Source organism: Cyprinus carpio, chromosome B9, assembly GCF_018340385.1.
Source record: "Cyprinus carpio isolate SPL01 chromosome B9, ASM1834038v1, whole genome shotgun sequence".
NCBI lineage: Eukaryota > Metazoa > Chordata > Actinopteri > Cypriniformes > Cyprinidae > Cyprinus > Cyprinus carpio.
In genome coordinates this window covers 15,027,388-15,042,889 of record NC_056605.1, presented here as the reverse complement: position 1 = coordinate 15,042,889, position 15,502 = coordinate 15,027,388, and the positions used below count along the sequence as shown (strand labels likewise).

The following is a 15,502-nucleotide window of genomic DNA, read 5'->3' as shown; positions in this document are numbered from 1 at the left end:
ATTAAATTAAAATTAAAGTGCAAATGTGGAAGATGGGAAGTGACTCTAAAATTAGCACAGGATTTTCTGTCCAGTGCATTATCTGTGCAGTGAATGAACCTTTGTCGCCGCAAGAGAGCTCGTAATAGAGCAAACTAGAATTGAAGAAAGCAATATTAACAGTAGACTAGGTTATGCTCATCATAATCATGGTCTCACACGCTTCTCATTTTTGCTGTAATTAGTTCAAATGGCTCTATTATGGTTTATCAGATATCCATTTTTAACATCCAGTGTCAATAGCGTAACACTGGCTTACAAGGTATCATCCAGTGTAGTTAAAAATATTTTTATAGTAATTTGTTATTAAATAGTATACATTTGCATTTCTGTAAAATTGAATAAATTAATATGTAAATAAATACATCTTACTTTCAAAAAGGTTATGTCTGGAATGGAAAATTAACATACTACAGAATAATAATATAATAATATTAATAATAATAATAAATATGATCATACATTTTTAATAATACTAATGCAGCACAGTATGCATTCCTATATGCAAAAATATGCAGTTCAAAACTATTGATTTCACAATGACTTCTTATTTCCAGTGAGTGGAGTGCCATTCATTTATCTTAAAAATAAATGTTATTTTCCATCTTTAATCCCATTTTGAATAGATTCTGTTAAAACTTTAACATCTAAGATGTTCAAATAACTGTGTCTGAACTCACTTCTGTTCCATTCGACACTCTTGAAATGAAAGGTGAAGTTCGGAGCATCGTGGGATATAGTATTCTGTGCATATAGTGCAGATTTTCACAAGCACATCTGTTTATTCCATGTATAAAGCCACACTGCATAATACTGCAAAATAAATAAAAAGCACAAAAAGTCTAGTACAGTATATTCTGAGCAAACCCTAAGTCTAAGTAATTCGCATATACAGTAAGAGTACTTCAGCTGCTTCCTCTGCAATGAACTCAAAGTGAGTGTGCCGATGCACTTCCTGACTCACAGCAGGGCTAATGCATGTGTGTGTGTACGTCCTGCCGTGTTTGAGACTGCAGCTCAGAGCCCCCGTTACACAACAGGCTCACTAGGCTATTCACACTTGTGTTGCAGTGCTGGAGTCTGCACGCCATCAACCCCGTTGTGTCCTAGCTTAACCGCTACTCAGGGAGAGCTAGTCTGTCTGCGTCTCACTAACACTGCTGCTATTGAATCTGTTTGATATCAGGCATTAGTCTCTAAATATGGCCATGATGATATCTGAATCTTTAAAATATGTGTTCACATTTTCAGTGACCTTGTATACATCAAGTTACTGTGTGATTCTCATTATATCAAGGTGATGTTTGTCTCAAAGTGAAGTCTTAAGAATGTCAAATGGAAATGGTTATTCCTTAAGAAACTCAAGGTCTTAATGTATACATACATAGCATAGTGCAGCATTTTCCTCCTATGAAACATTAGGATCCACCTTAGTTCCTAAAATCCTGAATTCTAATAACAGAACTGCTAATGAAATGTCACAATAGCCTCTTTGACCTTTCCATGTTCAGTAACACTAGACATTAGAGCAAACATGCCCTTTAGTGCTGCTGTGAAACTACCATCCCTTGTTTAACATTTAGATTTTGATGGAGGAATCCCGGAAATTATTTCACTAGGGCTGCATCCGAAATTACACCCTCTTTGAGTAGGTACTTTTTTGAATATGTAATTATTTCACGACCGATAAAAAGTATGTTCTATATAATATGAATGTGTGCGGTGATGAACTGCATTTGTCAGGTTGTTGTTGTCATGTGACCTACCAGCATCAGTTGCGTTGCTTCTCTGTTATCTTCCCCCATGGCCTCATGGGATAGTAAAGTGTCCATTAGATGCACACTTCAGAATTTCGCCGGAAACAGTAGGTCATTCTGGAACTTTTTGCGTGTAGTTTTAATTCAGACACACTACTCTTTTCATATACTTATTGTCCTGCTATACAAAGTAGTAAAGAAGTATGTGATTTTGGATGCAACCCACCTTTCCATCTTAAAGGAACAGGAAGTGAAGCTGAATGTGCTATCAGGAGCATCTCTCTTTCTCTTTTCCAAAGGGAGTGTGCTGTTCCTGGAAGCCCCTTTTCAGTGGGGGCAGACAGAGTCAGCGACATGTCCATCAAAACACATCAGCCTCGAGTCCCAGTATCCCAGCATCCCCTGTGCTCTCATTCACTCTCTGCCAGCGAGCTACACTTCACTGCGTGCTCAAACACAGTGTTTTTCCCCCTGAAACTCACCATTTTATATGTGTACTTGTATAGCTGGCGTGTGAATATTATGTGGCCGTAAAAAGCGGCTGAAATGCAGCATAACATTATTTACACTAATAAAATGCTGCAACGCGTCTGATTAAACTCGTAGATCAGGATCAGTTCTCTCTATTCATACCGGTTTTCCACTCTCTTTGCACTCGTTAATTAGCATATTAGCGAAACTTCAACAATAAAGGCTCGTTCTCCGCAACAACAGCCGTTTAGCGACAGGGCTCTTGTTCCATTACAAAAGAATAATAGATTCACAAGGACACATTTCCTCCAACATATTCAAGATTCATGCCCCAGGAATGTATCTGCACGTGAGAAACCCAGACAACAGACATCTGGTGTCATAGACATCCCAAGGCGTACCTTATCAGCCGTACACAAACGGTAAAGCACTGCTAAATCCCTCTTCGGCTGTTGAGAATCTAGTTTGTGACTTGCTTCAGTTTTTCATATTCTGTCATTAAACTCCTGACAAATACATAGGTTGTTATATTTAGTTTTTTGGATACTAGTATGTTGGTGTCCCTACAAAGCTTCTCAAGCAGGGTCGGCAACAAAGAATACTACTTTTAATGGATCTAATATGTTTAATGTTCCCAAGAGATATTAAATTAAGTAATTTTGGCTCAAATCAGCATGAATATTGTAGAATTTTGCCAGCTGTGACATTATATAGTGATACGGAGATGTACCCAATATATAACTCACTCTCGAATGTGTATTGAGGATTACAGTATGGATTCAGTATCATTCTTGCTTGCTTCCTCACAATCTACATTCTGACATTTGCATGTTCTCCTTCATCCGTAACCATATTTATCAGTTGTGGATAGACAATGTGAGGTTGCATTAAAATCGTGCCAATAAAATATCTGTTTGAACTGCTATTAGTTATATCTTTTGTTTGTTAATCTATTCCTACTCCTGCTTTAATAATTGGGATTTAGGTGGTGCAGCATTTTGTAACATTATGTGTAACATTATGTGAGTCTGACATGCAGTAGGTTATGTGATTCTAGGGCATTTGCAGATGGGTTGGACCACAGAGAAAGACACTGAATTTGTGTACTTTGTGGTTGTTGCTCAGCATTATGTTTTTGCTAGGATAGGCGATGGTTAGTTTACCATGGCTTAAAATAGTGAATGCAGAATCACCAAAGCCACCATATCTTACTTGCATGTTTGCATTAAGTATTACTTATTTTCTGTGTGTGCGTGTGGTGGCAGAAACAGCTGAAGAGTCTGGAGTGAAGGACAGAGTAAAGTGCTTTTATAAAATTTAACATATTAATTCAAAGTCAAGGAGATTAAGTTGAGCAGAAAAGCTTTGCTTAACTAGAAAAGGTGCTGTGATTGCCAGTAGTAGAAAGTAAGACTTTCGATAAGAGTCCACCCATCTTGACCATACTCATGCTGTTCCTCCTCGTAATTAGGCTTTACGGCTTGATGTGGTCAGAACTTAATAAAATAGGATTATCTGAAGCCTACATTTTGGAGACAAAGGTGTGAGTCAAAGCATATGTTAACCTTGGTTATTTTTTCCCCTAAACGCACCCCATTCTGTCAACATCTGCCTTTCCCCTCCCCACAGAACATCATTTATGTGCATTTGGATTCTGTCATACTCTAATTCATCACTCAGTGGTTCTACTTAGCAGACCTTGACAAGCGTTTTAAAATCCCCCCACGTTTAAATAAAGACACGCATTTATACAAAGCAGAGCAACCTTGAGTTAGTGAGGAGCATTATCCCTTGTCCATAAAGACATCCTATTCAAACTACTTTTTTTTTCCACACTTTTGTGTTTTAGATTGAAGTACATTGAAGCTGCATGTTCTGGGTGGATTCCAGGAGGATGAAAGTGACAGACAGAGAGAGCGAGAGAGAGAGAAGAGGATGTGTAGCTGCATTACCCTTTTTTGTACGTACGCTTTTTTATTTATTATTATTATTATTTCAAATATGTTTTCAAACAGTGCCATCAAATGGCCATTTCTCCAACATACTTGCACTTACATGAAGGCGACTATAATGCCATAACATATGTAAAGTCATAATAATATTCACTTTAGTTGATGCTTGTACACTAACATGTGACTAACACAACATTAATTGAGGGATGCAGTTCTACAGTTTCAGCCAGTTATATTAATTTCGTGGTGGTTTACTGAAGGCAGTTAGATGTATTTGATCACACAACAGCCCTAGACCTACTCAGCTGATAGCTTTATAGTCAGACAGCACCATCTGCTGTTCTTTAAAGAAAATGATATACTTTCTCCGTGATACAATAGTTTGATATTCACAAAGCTTAAATAAAACACTACCTATAAACAAATGACAAAACTCTCTCTTCCTCGGGTTTTCATAATAATGTTGGGGAGTTATGTCTAAGTCTGGAACTTGGATTTGTTGAAATAAATGGTTGCGTAGGTTACACTCTCTGATGTAACTGTTGTCTGTGTAAAGACAAGAAAAATTAACAGCAATAAATAAACTATTTTGGGGTAAAATGACAATCACATCTGGCAGCACAATAAAATAATACCATTACTTAAATGAAAAAAAAAAATAGTAATGCACTATTTTTGGACTGTAACAGGTGTATAATATTAACAAACATCTGCACTCACCTCATCTCTTTTATTTATGTTTGTTTTTCCTGCAGAAAAAATATATTTAAGAGACGAGGTGATGTTTCACAATTCCTGAAGAAAAAAGGTCTTACCATATCTGTTTCGTCTGATATTACGGTATATTTCAGGACTGTTTTCTTTGTTTTCCAGTGTGCTGCTGCGCTCTGCTGGAAGAAGAAGAAAGCTAGACCTTCAAAACAATTTTGGAAAGCTTGTGAGCACAGAAGTCACCAGTATGATGCTAGGGTTTTGTGCAATTTTCAATATATGTGTGTTTAGTCATTTCAATAAAATAAAAATATCTTGCAAACTAAATATATTTAACTGATTTGAATACCTCTGTCATTCCTCATTTGGCTGATATTGATGTAGACTGGTTCAGACTCCTGAGGGTCAGAGCGCACTGAAATGATTGCAAGTAAGAAAGAAAGAATTCATTCACTGTGAATTATTATTAAAAGACAAAAGAGACCATTTTGCAAAAATGAATAACTGATAGTATTTTTGTACTTGACATTCGTTTCTTGTAACAGTAACACAAGAGAGCTCCAAGCAGAATCCCAGTACACAGAGCCAAAACACAGGATGCTGTAGCCTTTGCATGTTTGTTGATTGCTGAAAGAAAATAGAGACTTTATTAGTAAGTTCAAAGTGTTAACTAACATAATGTGTTGATTTTTATTTATTTATTTTTTTACCTGGAACATAATAAGCATTTTCATGTACATAATGAACCTGTAATTTGTATTAAGGTTAAATGTACTGTATATTATTAATGGTTATAAATATAATGTAAATAAATCTTATTCTCAGTTAAGGTGAAAATACTGTATATTAATGGTTCAAAGATATTACCTTGGTTTGTTACAGTTGAAGTTTCTGTTGACAAATCTGATAAGTTAAGACTGTTTGTTATAGGGGCCAGAGCTCTGAGTGTATTCTCAGTAAAAACTGCACACTGCCAGTTCATCAGGTCTGATTCATAGCTGGATAGATTCACTGTGAGATTTAACTTGTCATTTTTCTCAGTCATAATTTGCTGTTTGACCAAAACTCCTCTGTTCCCCTCCATCCTGAGCCAGACCAACATCACTGAACCAGTTACTTCAGAAAGCTCACAGGTAAGAACCACTGACTGATTCCTCAACACACCATCAGGGGGCTCCACGGAGACTGAAATCAACAACAACATGGACGAATTTTTAAATGCACTGAACACATTTACAAAACAATAAGGTTCTTTAGGTGTCTGATAATCAAATGTAAATGAAAAATCAATGTATTTATTACGGATTGATTGATTGATTCATTGACTTTTTGCAAACCTCTGATGGTGTGTAGTGTTATTGTTGTGTAGACACTAATTTCTGTAATACATCTGTATGTCCCTCTGTAATTGAAGTACACAGGTGAGATGTGAAAGATTAAAGCTTGACTGTTGTATTTGGTTGAAGAACGTATCCCTGGTTTAATTGGTCCTTTTAACTGAACTTGTCTTTCTTTTTCAAAAGCTATCAGATCAATCTGTGAATAAGGCCTCGGCTCCCAGGTCCACTTCAAGCTCTCATATTTCCTGCTAGATTTGCAGATGAGTAATACATCACTATTACTGGAGCTTTGTCTGTAAATGAGACGATTTTTATTTTTTCCATACTTTATAGAATCTGGAAAGAAAATTGGTAACCTGGTGAATTTCAGTGAATATATCTCAGGTAAAACATTTAATTTCTATGCATATTTGTGAAAGCAAAAAAACACATACACAAGAACAAACTTCTGCAGAATTCTTAATGGAAAAATGTATAGATTATTAAGATGTTGGAATAAAACTCAGAATTAACATTAAAAATATATATACTTACGTGAAGCTACATTAAGTGTGTGAATCCTAACAGTTTCTATTTTTCCATCTTCCATCAATCTACAGTAATATTTCCCTTCACTGTGTTCATCAACAGTGTGTAAGATGATGAAGGCAGAGTTGTTGTAGATCAGTGTGTTGTTGGATATTTGTTCTCCATCTTTCTCCCAGAGCAACGTGGAGGATTCATTCAGGAGAGGGACATCACATCGCAAAGACACGTCAGATCCAGGCGCAACTTGAGAGATGGAGAGATGGAATGAGAGATGGAGTATTAGAACTGAGTGTCAGAAACTGTATAGATTTCTTACATTTAAAACACTTTAAAAAATAATGTTTAATACTTTAAAAATATTTTTTTGTTCTACAGAAATTCAACTAACCTTCATTTTGGGTCTGGACTGTTTGAACTGGTGGATATGCTGTATAGAATGAATAACAGTTACAACAATTACAATTACAAACACTGCAGGACAAACCAAGCTGCTTCAGCTGAGGACCCTGAACAAAGGTATGTATTTACCAGCATTTTCTAAAACATTTGAACAAAGAGAGGCTGCACGCTTTCTAAATAAAACATTGTTTTGGATTTTCTAGTGATTGGTAATCACTGACACAGATTAACTTTGTTACAGTTGTTTTGAATAAAACAGTTACGTCTTTAAACAGACACTTAATTTGAATTTAATAACATTAGAGATTGTGAAAACTACAGATTAGTGTACTACATAAATTGTTTTTTTATTACTTTAATTTGTTTTTATTAATGGCTTGAACATTATTAAATAATTCTACAATTTATCAATTTAGAGTAAAATCAACAAACACCAAAAGAGGGAAGAATTAAACAATATCTTGAGAGAATAATCTTCCTTTAGACACAATCACTTGGTTAACATGAGACTCACCGATAGCGTGAAATCGGGAACAAAATCCACACATCAGAAAAAAGATTTGAATAGGTGTAAGCCGCATGATTCTTCTTTGTAGTGCCTCAGATAAAGTGAGGCACTCTGAAGAGTTTAAAGAAAGAACTAGCCAGCAGCTTTTACTGGGCGGTGCGATATTCAGAAATCTGCCTGTCATAAGAAAACAATCATCTTATGAATTTTAAACAAAATGTCCATGCAGAGAGCTACTGTACTAGATACTACTAATACATTTTTCAGTGTTATCATGTTAAAATACATTTAGAAGTATAAACAAATACCCTTAAAAAAAATTATTCACTGTAAAAAAAAAAAAAAGGGAAATCTTCTGTTCGTTCATCTGTTGCTTAAATAATTTATCTTATTTCAGTTAAATCGGGCATGTCTGAAAACAAATATTGTTTTTAGACATGTCTAGTTTGCACGTTTTGCTAATTTACAGAGCAGGAAATGGTTTTCTAAACTGAGCTGTTGAGGTTTCTCTCAGTCACCCAAATCTATGATCTAAAGTGTGATCTAAACTCACAAACTTACTAACTTTATTGAGGAGGTCTATTTTTGAAGCTCATTCTCTTTATAAGCACATGAACATATAAATATTGAAATTTTCCCATCATTGCCCATGAAAAATTATTAATTTAATTGAATGTATTGTTATTGTACGTAATTATAATCATAATTTATTAAACAACAAATGTCAATACTTAATATTAGCATTGCTACTGTCTTGTTTTTATCTACAATCTTTTAATATATATATATATATATATATATATATATATATATATATATATATATATATATATATATATATATATATATATATATATATATTATTATTATTATTATTTTAGATTAATTAAAGCCATTGTCTTCATAAGGCCATTTCAAATGTGCCTGACAACATTTAATATTTAAACATAGTAACATAACTTTTTAAAGGCTTCGGTGCAAATAAGCAATGCAATAATTTTACATTTCTTTTAATGAATATCTCATAGTTTAACTTGCTTGCAATGTAAGTTTTTCCCCCACCAGGAAATACATTTAAAACAGTTGTGTGTTATGAAACCGCAGTGGGGTTTCTTTCTGGCATGTGAGCATATTGATTCAAGTCAAGTTGCATTTATGTTTTCTACTGCAAATGAAACCCAAAGAATCATTGCATACAGTTAGTATGCATATACACTCGTACAATCTCACTAGAGCATAAAACAAGAATTATCAGTCTTAATTCATTCTTAATATACCAAAATAATTAATGAGTTACTTGCTATTATTAATAACATTAATTTGATGATGTAAATTCCATCCAATCATATATAAAAAAGAAATACAAAGTTTTACATTTACATTTATTTATTTAGCAGATCTTTTATCCAAAGCAACTTACAAATGAAAAATACAACAAGTGATTCACCACATAAAGAGGCAATAAACTGAAAGGCTAATACAAAGGTGAAAGGTGATGATACACAAGGCAACATTTTTAGCAATTTTGTTGGGCAATGTGGTGAGACACAGGGCCCACAACTGATCTAAAGTATCCAGATAAAACATGTTGCCCATTCACAATGCAGAGTGCCCAAGCAACATCACCCAGCAACATTGTTCAAAAAGCTGCCCTGTGCATCATCACCTTCAGACATCATTTAAAATCATTCAAGCTAGAACAAGGAGGGGTGAAGGAAAAGTGAAAGCATAGAGGAGGAATTTGATTCATTATTTATTTATTATGTAATTATTTATTTATTTTCTCGGCAGGATGCAGTTAAGTTCTCACGGAAGAGATGATTTTAAGCTGTTTCTTGAATCTGCTCTGCACAGCTTCTGTGCCAATGCTGGCTCACTGTGCTGGACTAGCTGAGTAGATGACTGTAGTACTGCAGTCCAGCACCTGTAATTATTGAAATGTACAAGCTTAAAGACTGTATACAGAAATCACAGTCATATTTAACACATGTATCAATAGCACATCAAAATGACAATTTGAAATGTTAATGATAGAAGGTGTTTCACAGCTAACCTCTGAACTTATAGACCTGGATTTAAACCAGCTGTCAGCTCCTGGAAAAATAATCATAGTCATATATTGTTTTCACATTATTTTGATGGTCCCTTTAACACATTCTGTTTACTATAAGTAACACTGCACCTACATGTCTACTAATTTTCATTAAAGTATTAGTAGACTAGTAGAGTTAGGGTTAGAATAATTTTTTCATGTACTTGCAGAGTTACTTAGTCAGTAGAATATCTGTTTGGAGCCCATGAGTCAGCAGGTATTAAGCAGACAGTCTACTAATACTTTGAGAGTTAGTGGACATGTAGGTGCAACATTACTTATTGTCAACAGAATTTTCAAAAGGGGCCATCAAAATAAAGTGTTACCCATAAATATAACAGATTTCTCACCGTAAAGAACACACAGAGGTTAATCTGCAATATTAATGTGATAAGGCAATCTCCCTTAATGCTAGCCTGGTGATTTGGTATCCATTAAGCAACTATTTCTAAGTACAGCTCTTATCTACGTGAATGGAGACAGACCAAAACCTGATCAACACTTAGGCCGATTCAATCATGTTTGTAGAGTAGAAAAAAGGGAATGTCTCTGTGAAAAGGCAATTTCTGTAGCTTTTTAAACGAAAGGTGGGACATTCATTCACCTGCCATATTGAGCATCACAATTGGTCCTATTCTTTTTTCTATGGCCCATCTTCTCCTTCCTATACTGTCTCTGTGATGAGCTCACCTGTTTTTCGCTGATATTTAAAAACTAGAAGTCCCAGCAGAATCAACACACTGACACTGACACCACAAGCCACAGTGATCACGATATGTAGATGACTGTCCTGTGTCATGGTGTCTTCTGCAGAAACATGTTGAGCCCCTAAATTAAACCAGTGTCATGATTACAGTGACAAATTATTTGTGTAAACTACAGAACATTCAGATTGTATGTCTTATGTGTATTAATCTTATTCAAGGTGAAAATACTGTATATTAATGGTTCAAAGATATTACCTTGGTTTGTTACAGTCAAAGTTTCTGTTGACAAACCTGATAAGTTAAGACTGTTTGTTATAGGGGCCAGAGCTCTGAGTGTATTCTCAGTAAAAACTGCACACTGCCAGTTCATCAGGTCTGATTCATAGCTGGATAGATTCACTGTGAGATTTAACTTGTCATTTTTCTCAGTCATAATTTGCTGTTTGACCAAAACTCCTCTGTTCCCCTCCATCCTGAGCCAGACCAACATCACTGAACCAGTTACTTCAGAAAGCTCACAGGTAAGAACCACTGACTGATTCCTCAACACACCATCAGGGGGCTCCACTGAGACTGAAATCAACAACAACATGGACGAATTTTTAAATGCACTGAACACATTTACAAAACAATAAGGTTCTTTAGGTGTCTGATAATCACATGTAAATGAAAAATCAATGTATTTATTACAGATTGATTCATTGACTTTTTGCAAACCTCTGATGGTGTGTAGTGTTATTGTTGTGTAGACACCAGTTTCTGTAATACATTTGTATATTCCTCTGTAATTGAAGTACACAGGTGAGATGTGAAAGATTAAAGCTTGACTGTTGTATTTAGTGGAAGAACGTATCCCTGAACGTTTATTTGGTTCTTTTAACTGAACTTGTATTTCTTTTTCAAAGGCTATCAGATCAATCCGTGAATTAGGCTTTGGCTCCCAGGTCCACTTCAAGCTCTCATAAGTCTTGCTAGATTTGCAGATGAGTAATACATCACTATTACTGGAGCTTTGTCTGTAAATGAGACGATTCCTTTTTTCTCCATTGTATGAATCTGGAAAGAAAATAGGTAACCTGGTGAATTTCAGTGAATATATCTCAGTTAAAACATTTCATTTCTATGCATATCTTTGAAAGGAGAGTCTTGAAGCCTAAAGCTTAAAAACAAACAAACACAAGAAACAACTTCTGCAGAATTCTTAATGGAATAATGTTATAGATCATAATCATTTTGGCATACAACTCAGAATTAACATTAAAATATATACTTACGTGAAGTTACATTAAGTGTGTGAATCCTAACAGTTTCTATTTTTCCATCTTCCATCAATTTACAGTAATATTTCCCTTCACTGTGTTCATCAACAGTGTATAAGATGATGAAGGCAGAGTTGTTGTAGATCAGTGTGGTGTTGGATATTTGTTCTCCTTCCTTCTCCCAGAGCAAGGTGGAGGATTCAGTCAGGAGAGGGACGTCACATCGCAAAGATACATCAGATCCACGCAAGACTTTGAGAGATGGAGTATTAGAACTGAATGTGAGATACTGTATAGATTTCTTACATTTAAAACACTTTAAAAAATAATGTTTAATACTTTAAAAATATTTTTTTGTTCTACAGAAATTCAACCAACCTTCATTTTGGGTCTGAACTGTTTGAACTGGTGAATATGCTGTACAGAATGAATAACAATTACAACAATTACAATTACAGACATTGCAGGACAAACCAAGCTGTTATCAGCTGAGGACCCTGAACAAAAGTATGTATTTACCAGCATTTTCTAAAACATTTGAACAAAGAGAGGCTGCACGCTTTCTAAATAAAACATTGTTTTGAATTTTCTAGTGATTGGTGATCACTGACACAGATTCATTTATTTTGAATAAAACAGTTATATGCATCTTTAAACAGACACTTAATTTTAATTTGATGATAATGGAGATCATGAAAATGACATATTACTGTACTATAAAATTTCAGCCTGGTCTCATGTTTATACGTAGGTATTAATACGTAATATTAACAAGCACAAAACGTACTTTTTTGATCCGAAAACCGATGCAACCGGTTCTTGACTCGAGAACGAGTCAATGTTTCGTTCGTTATCTGGCTCGGCTCGGTGTTCATCTTCTGTTCTCTCTTCACAGCAGTTCAGTCAGTGTACTGTTTGAGTAAATGAATTACTCCGGGATATTGGTTTATTTGAACTCAGAGGGAGTGTCAGCCATGTTAAAAAAGTTAACAGCTTAAGTCATTTGTGGATTAATGCTTATTGTTGACGCGAACCCTTTCAAACGATTCAGTTCGATTTGGTGAACTGGTTCAAGAAGATCCGGTTACATCGAGTGATTCGTTCGCGAACCGGATATCACTAAACTGCAGTGCTGTGAACGCGCTCATAACAGACCCGGGAGAGAAGACAATGCTGAATAAAGGCGTAGTTTTTGATATTTTTGGACCAAAATGTATTTTCGATGCTTCAAAAATTCTAACGGACCCTCTGATGTCACATGGACTACTTTGAAGATGTTTTTATTACCTTTCTGGACATGGACAGTATACCGTACATACATTTTCATTGGAGGGACAAAAAGCTCTCGGACTAAATCTAAAATATCTTAAACTGTGTTCTGAAGATGAACGGAGGTCTTACAGGTTTGGAACGGCATGAGGGTGAGTCATTAATGACATAATTTTCATTTTTGGGTGAACTATCCCTTTAACCTACCCATTTTATAGCGAATATAAAACGCAATTGACCAAAATATGCAGGAAAATAACCATTTTAGTAACAATACAGCACTAAAATATTTTTTAGTCGCTAATCCCATTCCTACCTCTAAACCTAAACATAACTATTTCTGTAATTTACATTATACGAAAAACATGACAGACAGATAAATGCAATTACAATCATTTATTTATTGCAAAAATGTCAAAAGCAGTACCAAAACTAATCCAAATGACGATGCGTTGCAGCCCCCAGTCCTCTCTGGCAGAATACAGTAGGTTTGTGTAAAGCACAGAGCAGAATTTATTTGGTTAATCGCTGAAAATATTATCCAGATTATTTTTCCGATCCACTCCGTGAACTCATGAAGGCGCGCGCGCATCATTCAAAAACACCTCACCAGAAACACTGGATGTCGCAATTTGTGACGAATGCAGACGAGAGCCAATGAGCGTTTGATTATCCTGCTGTAAAAACTGTCGTTTGAAGCGGCAACATTTGAATTTGTAAAGAGCTCTTTAGTCAGCGCGGTCTTTGCTGTTTGGACTCCTGCTCGGGATAGAGATGAAGATCCCCGAATAAAGGCTTGGATTTGGGTCTGTTCCTCGCAGTCGTATGGATTTGGAAGATTTGGATTACAGCTCACAAATAAAATTGTTTCATTACGTAATTATGTTGCGTTTTTGGTGTATTTTATTATAGTTCATGTCGAGAAAACGCCTTTTGTGGCCCATGGCAAACAAAGTAAACATTACATGACAAAGGTTAAACGACTGCAGAAATGTTATTTATTTTAAGGTTTAAAGTGAAGTCTGGCCTATTCTTGGAAACGAGCTGGCAGCAGAAATCACAACAACAACCAAAAATTTTTATATCACTTCATATTAAGTAAACAATTTAATAATGCAATTGAAAACAAGGTAATTGATATGACAACTAATAATAAACGTTTAAATGCTGAAAATACCTCAATATTGTACATTTAGATGCTGAAAATACCTCAATATTGTACGTTTTAGTGCCTGTAAAACGTAAGTAAATGTACGTTTTATAGAACCACATTTTACGTAAAATACATACGAATTATGACATCACGTTGATTTCATTTTTTTCCCAAATGATTTGAACAATCATTCTATAATTTACAGTTTCTAATTAGTAGGGGAATATGCTGTGTACAGTAAAATCAACAAACACCAAAAGAGGGAAGAATTAAACAATATCTTGAGAGAATAATATCTCTAAATCGGGAACAAAATCCACACATCAGAATAAAGAATTGAATGGGTGTAAGTGGCATGATTCTTCATTGAAGTGCCTCAGATAAGGGTGGCATGATATTGAAGTGCCTCAGATGTGATGCACTCTGAAGAGTTTAAAAAGGCAAAGGTAGGCTAAATACTGGGGGGACTTTCCCATTAGGCAAAGGTAGGCGACCGCCTTGGGCCCCCTAAAGCCAGGGGCCCCCCTAAAATGCTTTTCATAGGAGTTGCGTATTAAGCGCTGACACATGACGGGTTGCTTTCTGGTGTTTAGACCACGACAACCGTCTGAGTCCGTGGCGCCTGCAGTTGTACGCTGTACGCACTGTGAGTACCAAGAGCGCTCAGACTGACCTCCGACTTCCCCCTGCAAACATTTCAGCAGTTATCATAGACCTGTGTGTGTCCCGTTTTTCTGTCGACTTTTTCAGCCATGCCATTAATTATGAATTTATCAGTCTTTTGCATGCCAAAGTAAATTTCTGCATAGAAATATTACTACAAAGCATAAAATCATCCTACAACAACTACCATGTTATCTATTTAACAAACAACAATACAACGAAACTTGAAATTCACTATAGCATTTATAAAGACAGCCTTCATGCTTTTAATGTGAAACTAGCCACAGCTATGAATTGAGCTAGACAGAATTTCTTCTCAAACCTTATAAACAGAACTTAAACAACCCTCGTACTCTTTTTGCCACTGTTGAGAGACTGAGCCCCAGTGAAATGCTTCAGTTACCAAATCAATGGCGGTTCTTTTCTGAGAAGATCATTAATATCAGGAAGCAGCACATCCTCAAGTAATGGAGGTCAGACAGATCTGGACGCAATATCAAAAAGATACTATGTCTATTTTTGAAGCAATTGATAGCAAAATTTTGGAAGAAATAGGCAGCACCTAAAATCGTCACCTGCGATCTTGACACCTCTTTTTTCAAAAGTGTGCTTAACTGTTTAGAAGCAGATCTCTTAAAGTGGTGAACGCCTCAG

General features: G+C 35.5%; 1 protein-coding gene and 1 long non-coding RNA gene across 2 annotated transcripts; both read right to left on the bottom strand.

The window, feature by feature from the left end:
• Positions 1 to 4,117: 4,117 nt before the first annotated feature.
• Positions 4,118 to 12,073, bottom strand: LOC109097077. The gene is made up of 8 exons (XM_042731132.1): positions 11,779 to 12,073; positions 11,222 to 11,560; positions 5,798 to 6,115; positions 5,453 to 5,557; positions 5,280 to 5,345; positions 5,035 to 5,106; positions 4,940 to 4,968; positions 4,118 to 4,765 (listed from the first exon to the last, which is right to left on the bottom strand). The coding sequence occupies exons 1-8, from the start codon at positions 11,831 to 11,833 to the stop codon at positions 4,697 to 4,699; spliced, it is 1,053 nt and encodes a 350-aa protein (XP_042587066.1). The 5' UTR covers positions 11,834 to 12,073; the 3' UTR covers positions 4,118 to 4,696.
• LOC122138472 lies at positions 6,801 to 7,812 on the bottom strand. Its single transcript, XR_006155597.1, has 3 exons — positions 7,712 to 7,812; positions 7,187 to 7,225; positions 6,801 to 7,041 (listed from the first exon to the last, which is right to left on the bottom strand). It is a non-coding gene; the product is annotated as an uncharacterized LOC122138472 (long non-coding RNA).
• Positions 12,074 to 15,502: the final 3,429 nt, after the last annotated feature.

Excerpts from the sequence above, each read along its gene's own strand:
- LOC109097077 (XM_042731132.1), bottom strand. The coding sequence starts at position 11,833 with ATGGAAGATGGAAAAATAGAAACTGTTAGGATTCACACACTTAATGTA. Across the intron at positions 5,346-5,452 it reads TTACAAGAAACGAATGTCAA|TGCGCTCTGACCCTCAGGAG; the intron begins GTACAAAAATAC and ends CAATCATTTCAG. Across the intron at positions 4,969-5,034 it reads TATCAGACGAAACAGATATG|GAAAAACAAACATAAATAAA; the intron begins GTAAGACCTTTT and ends TTTTTTCTGCAG.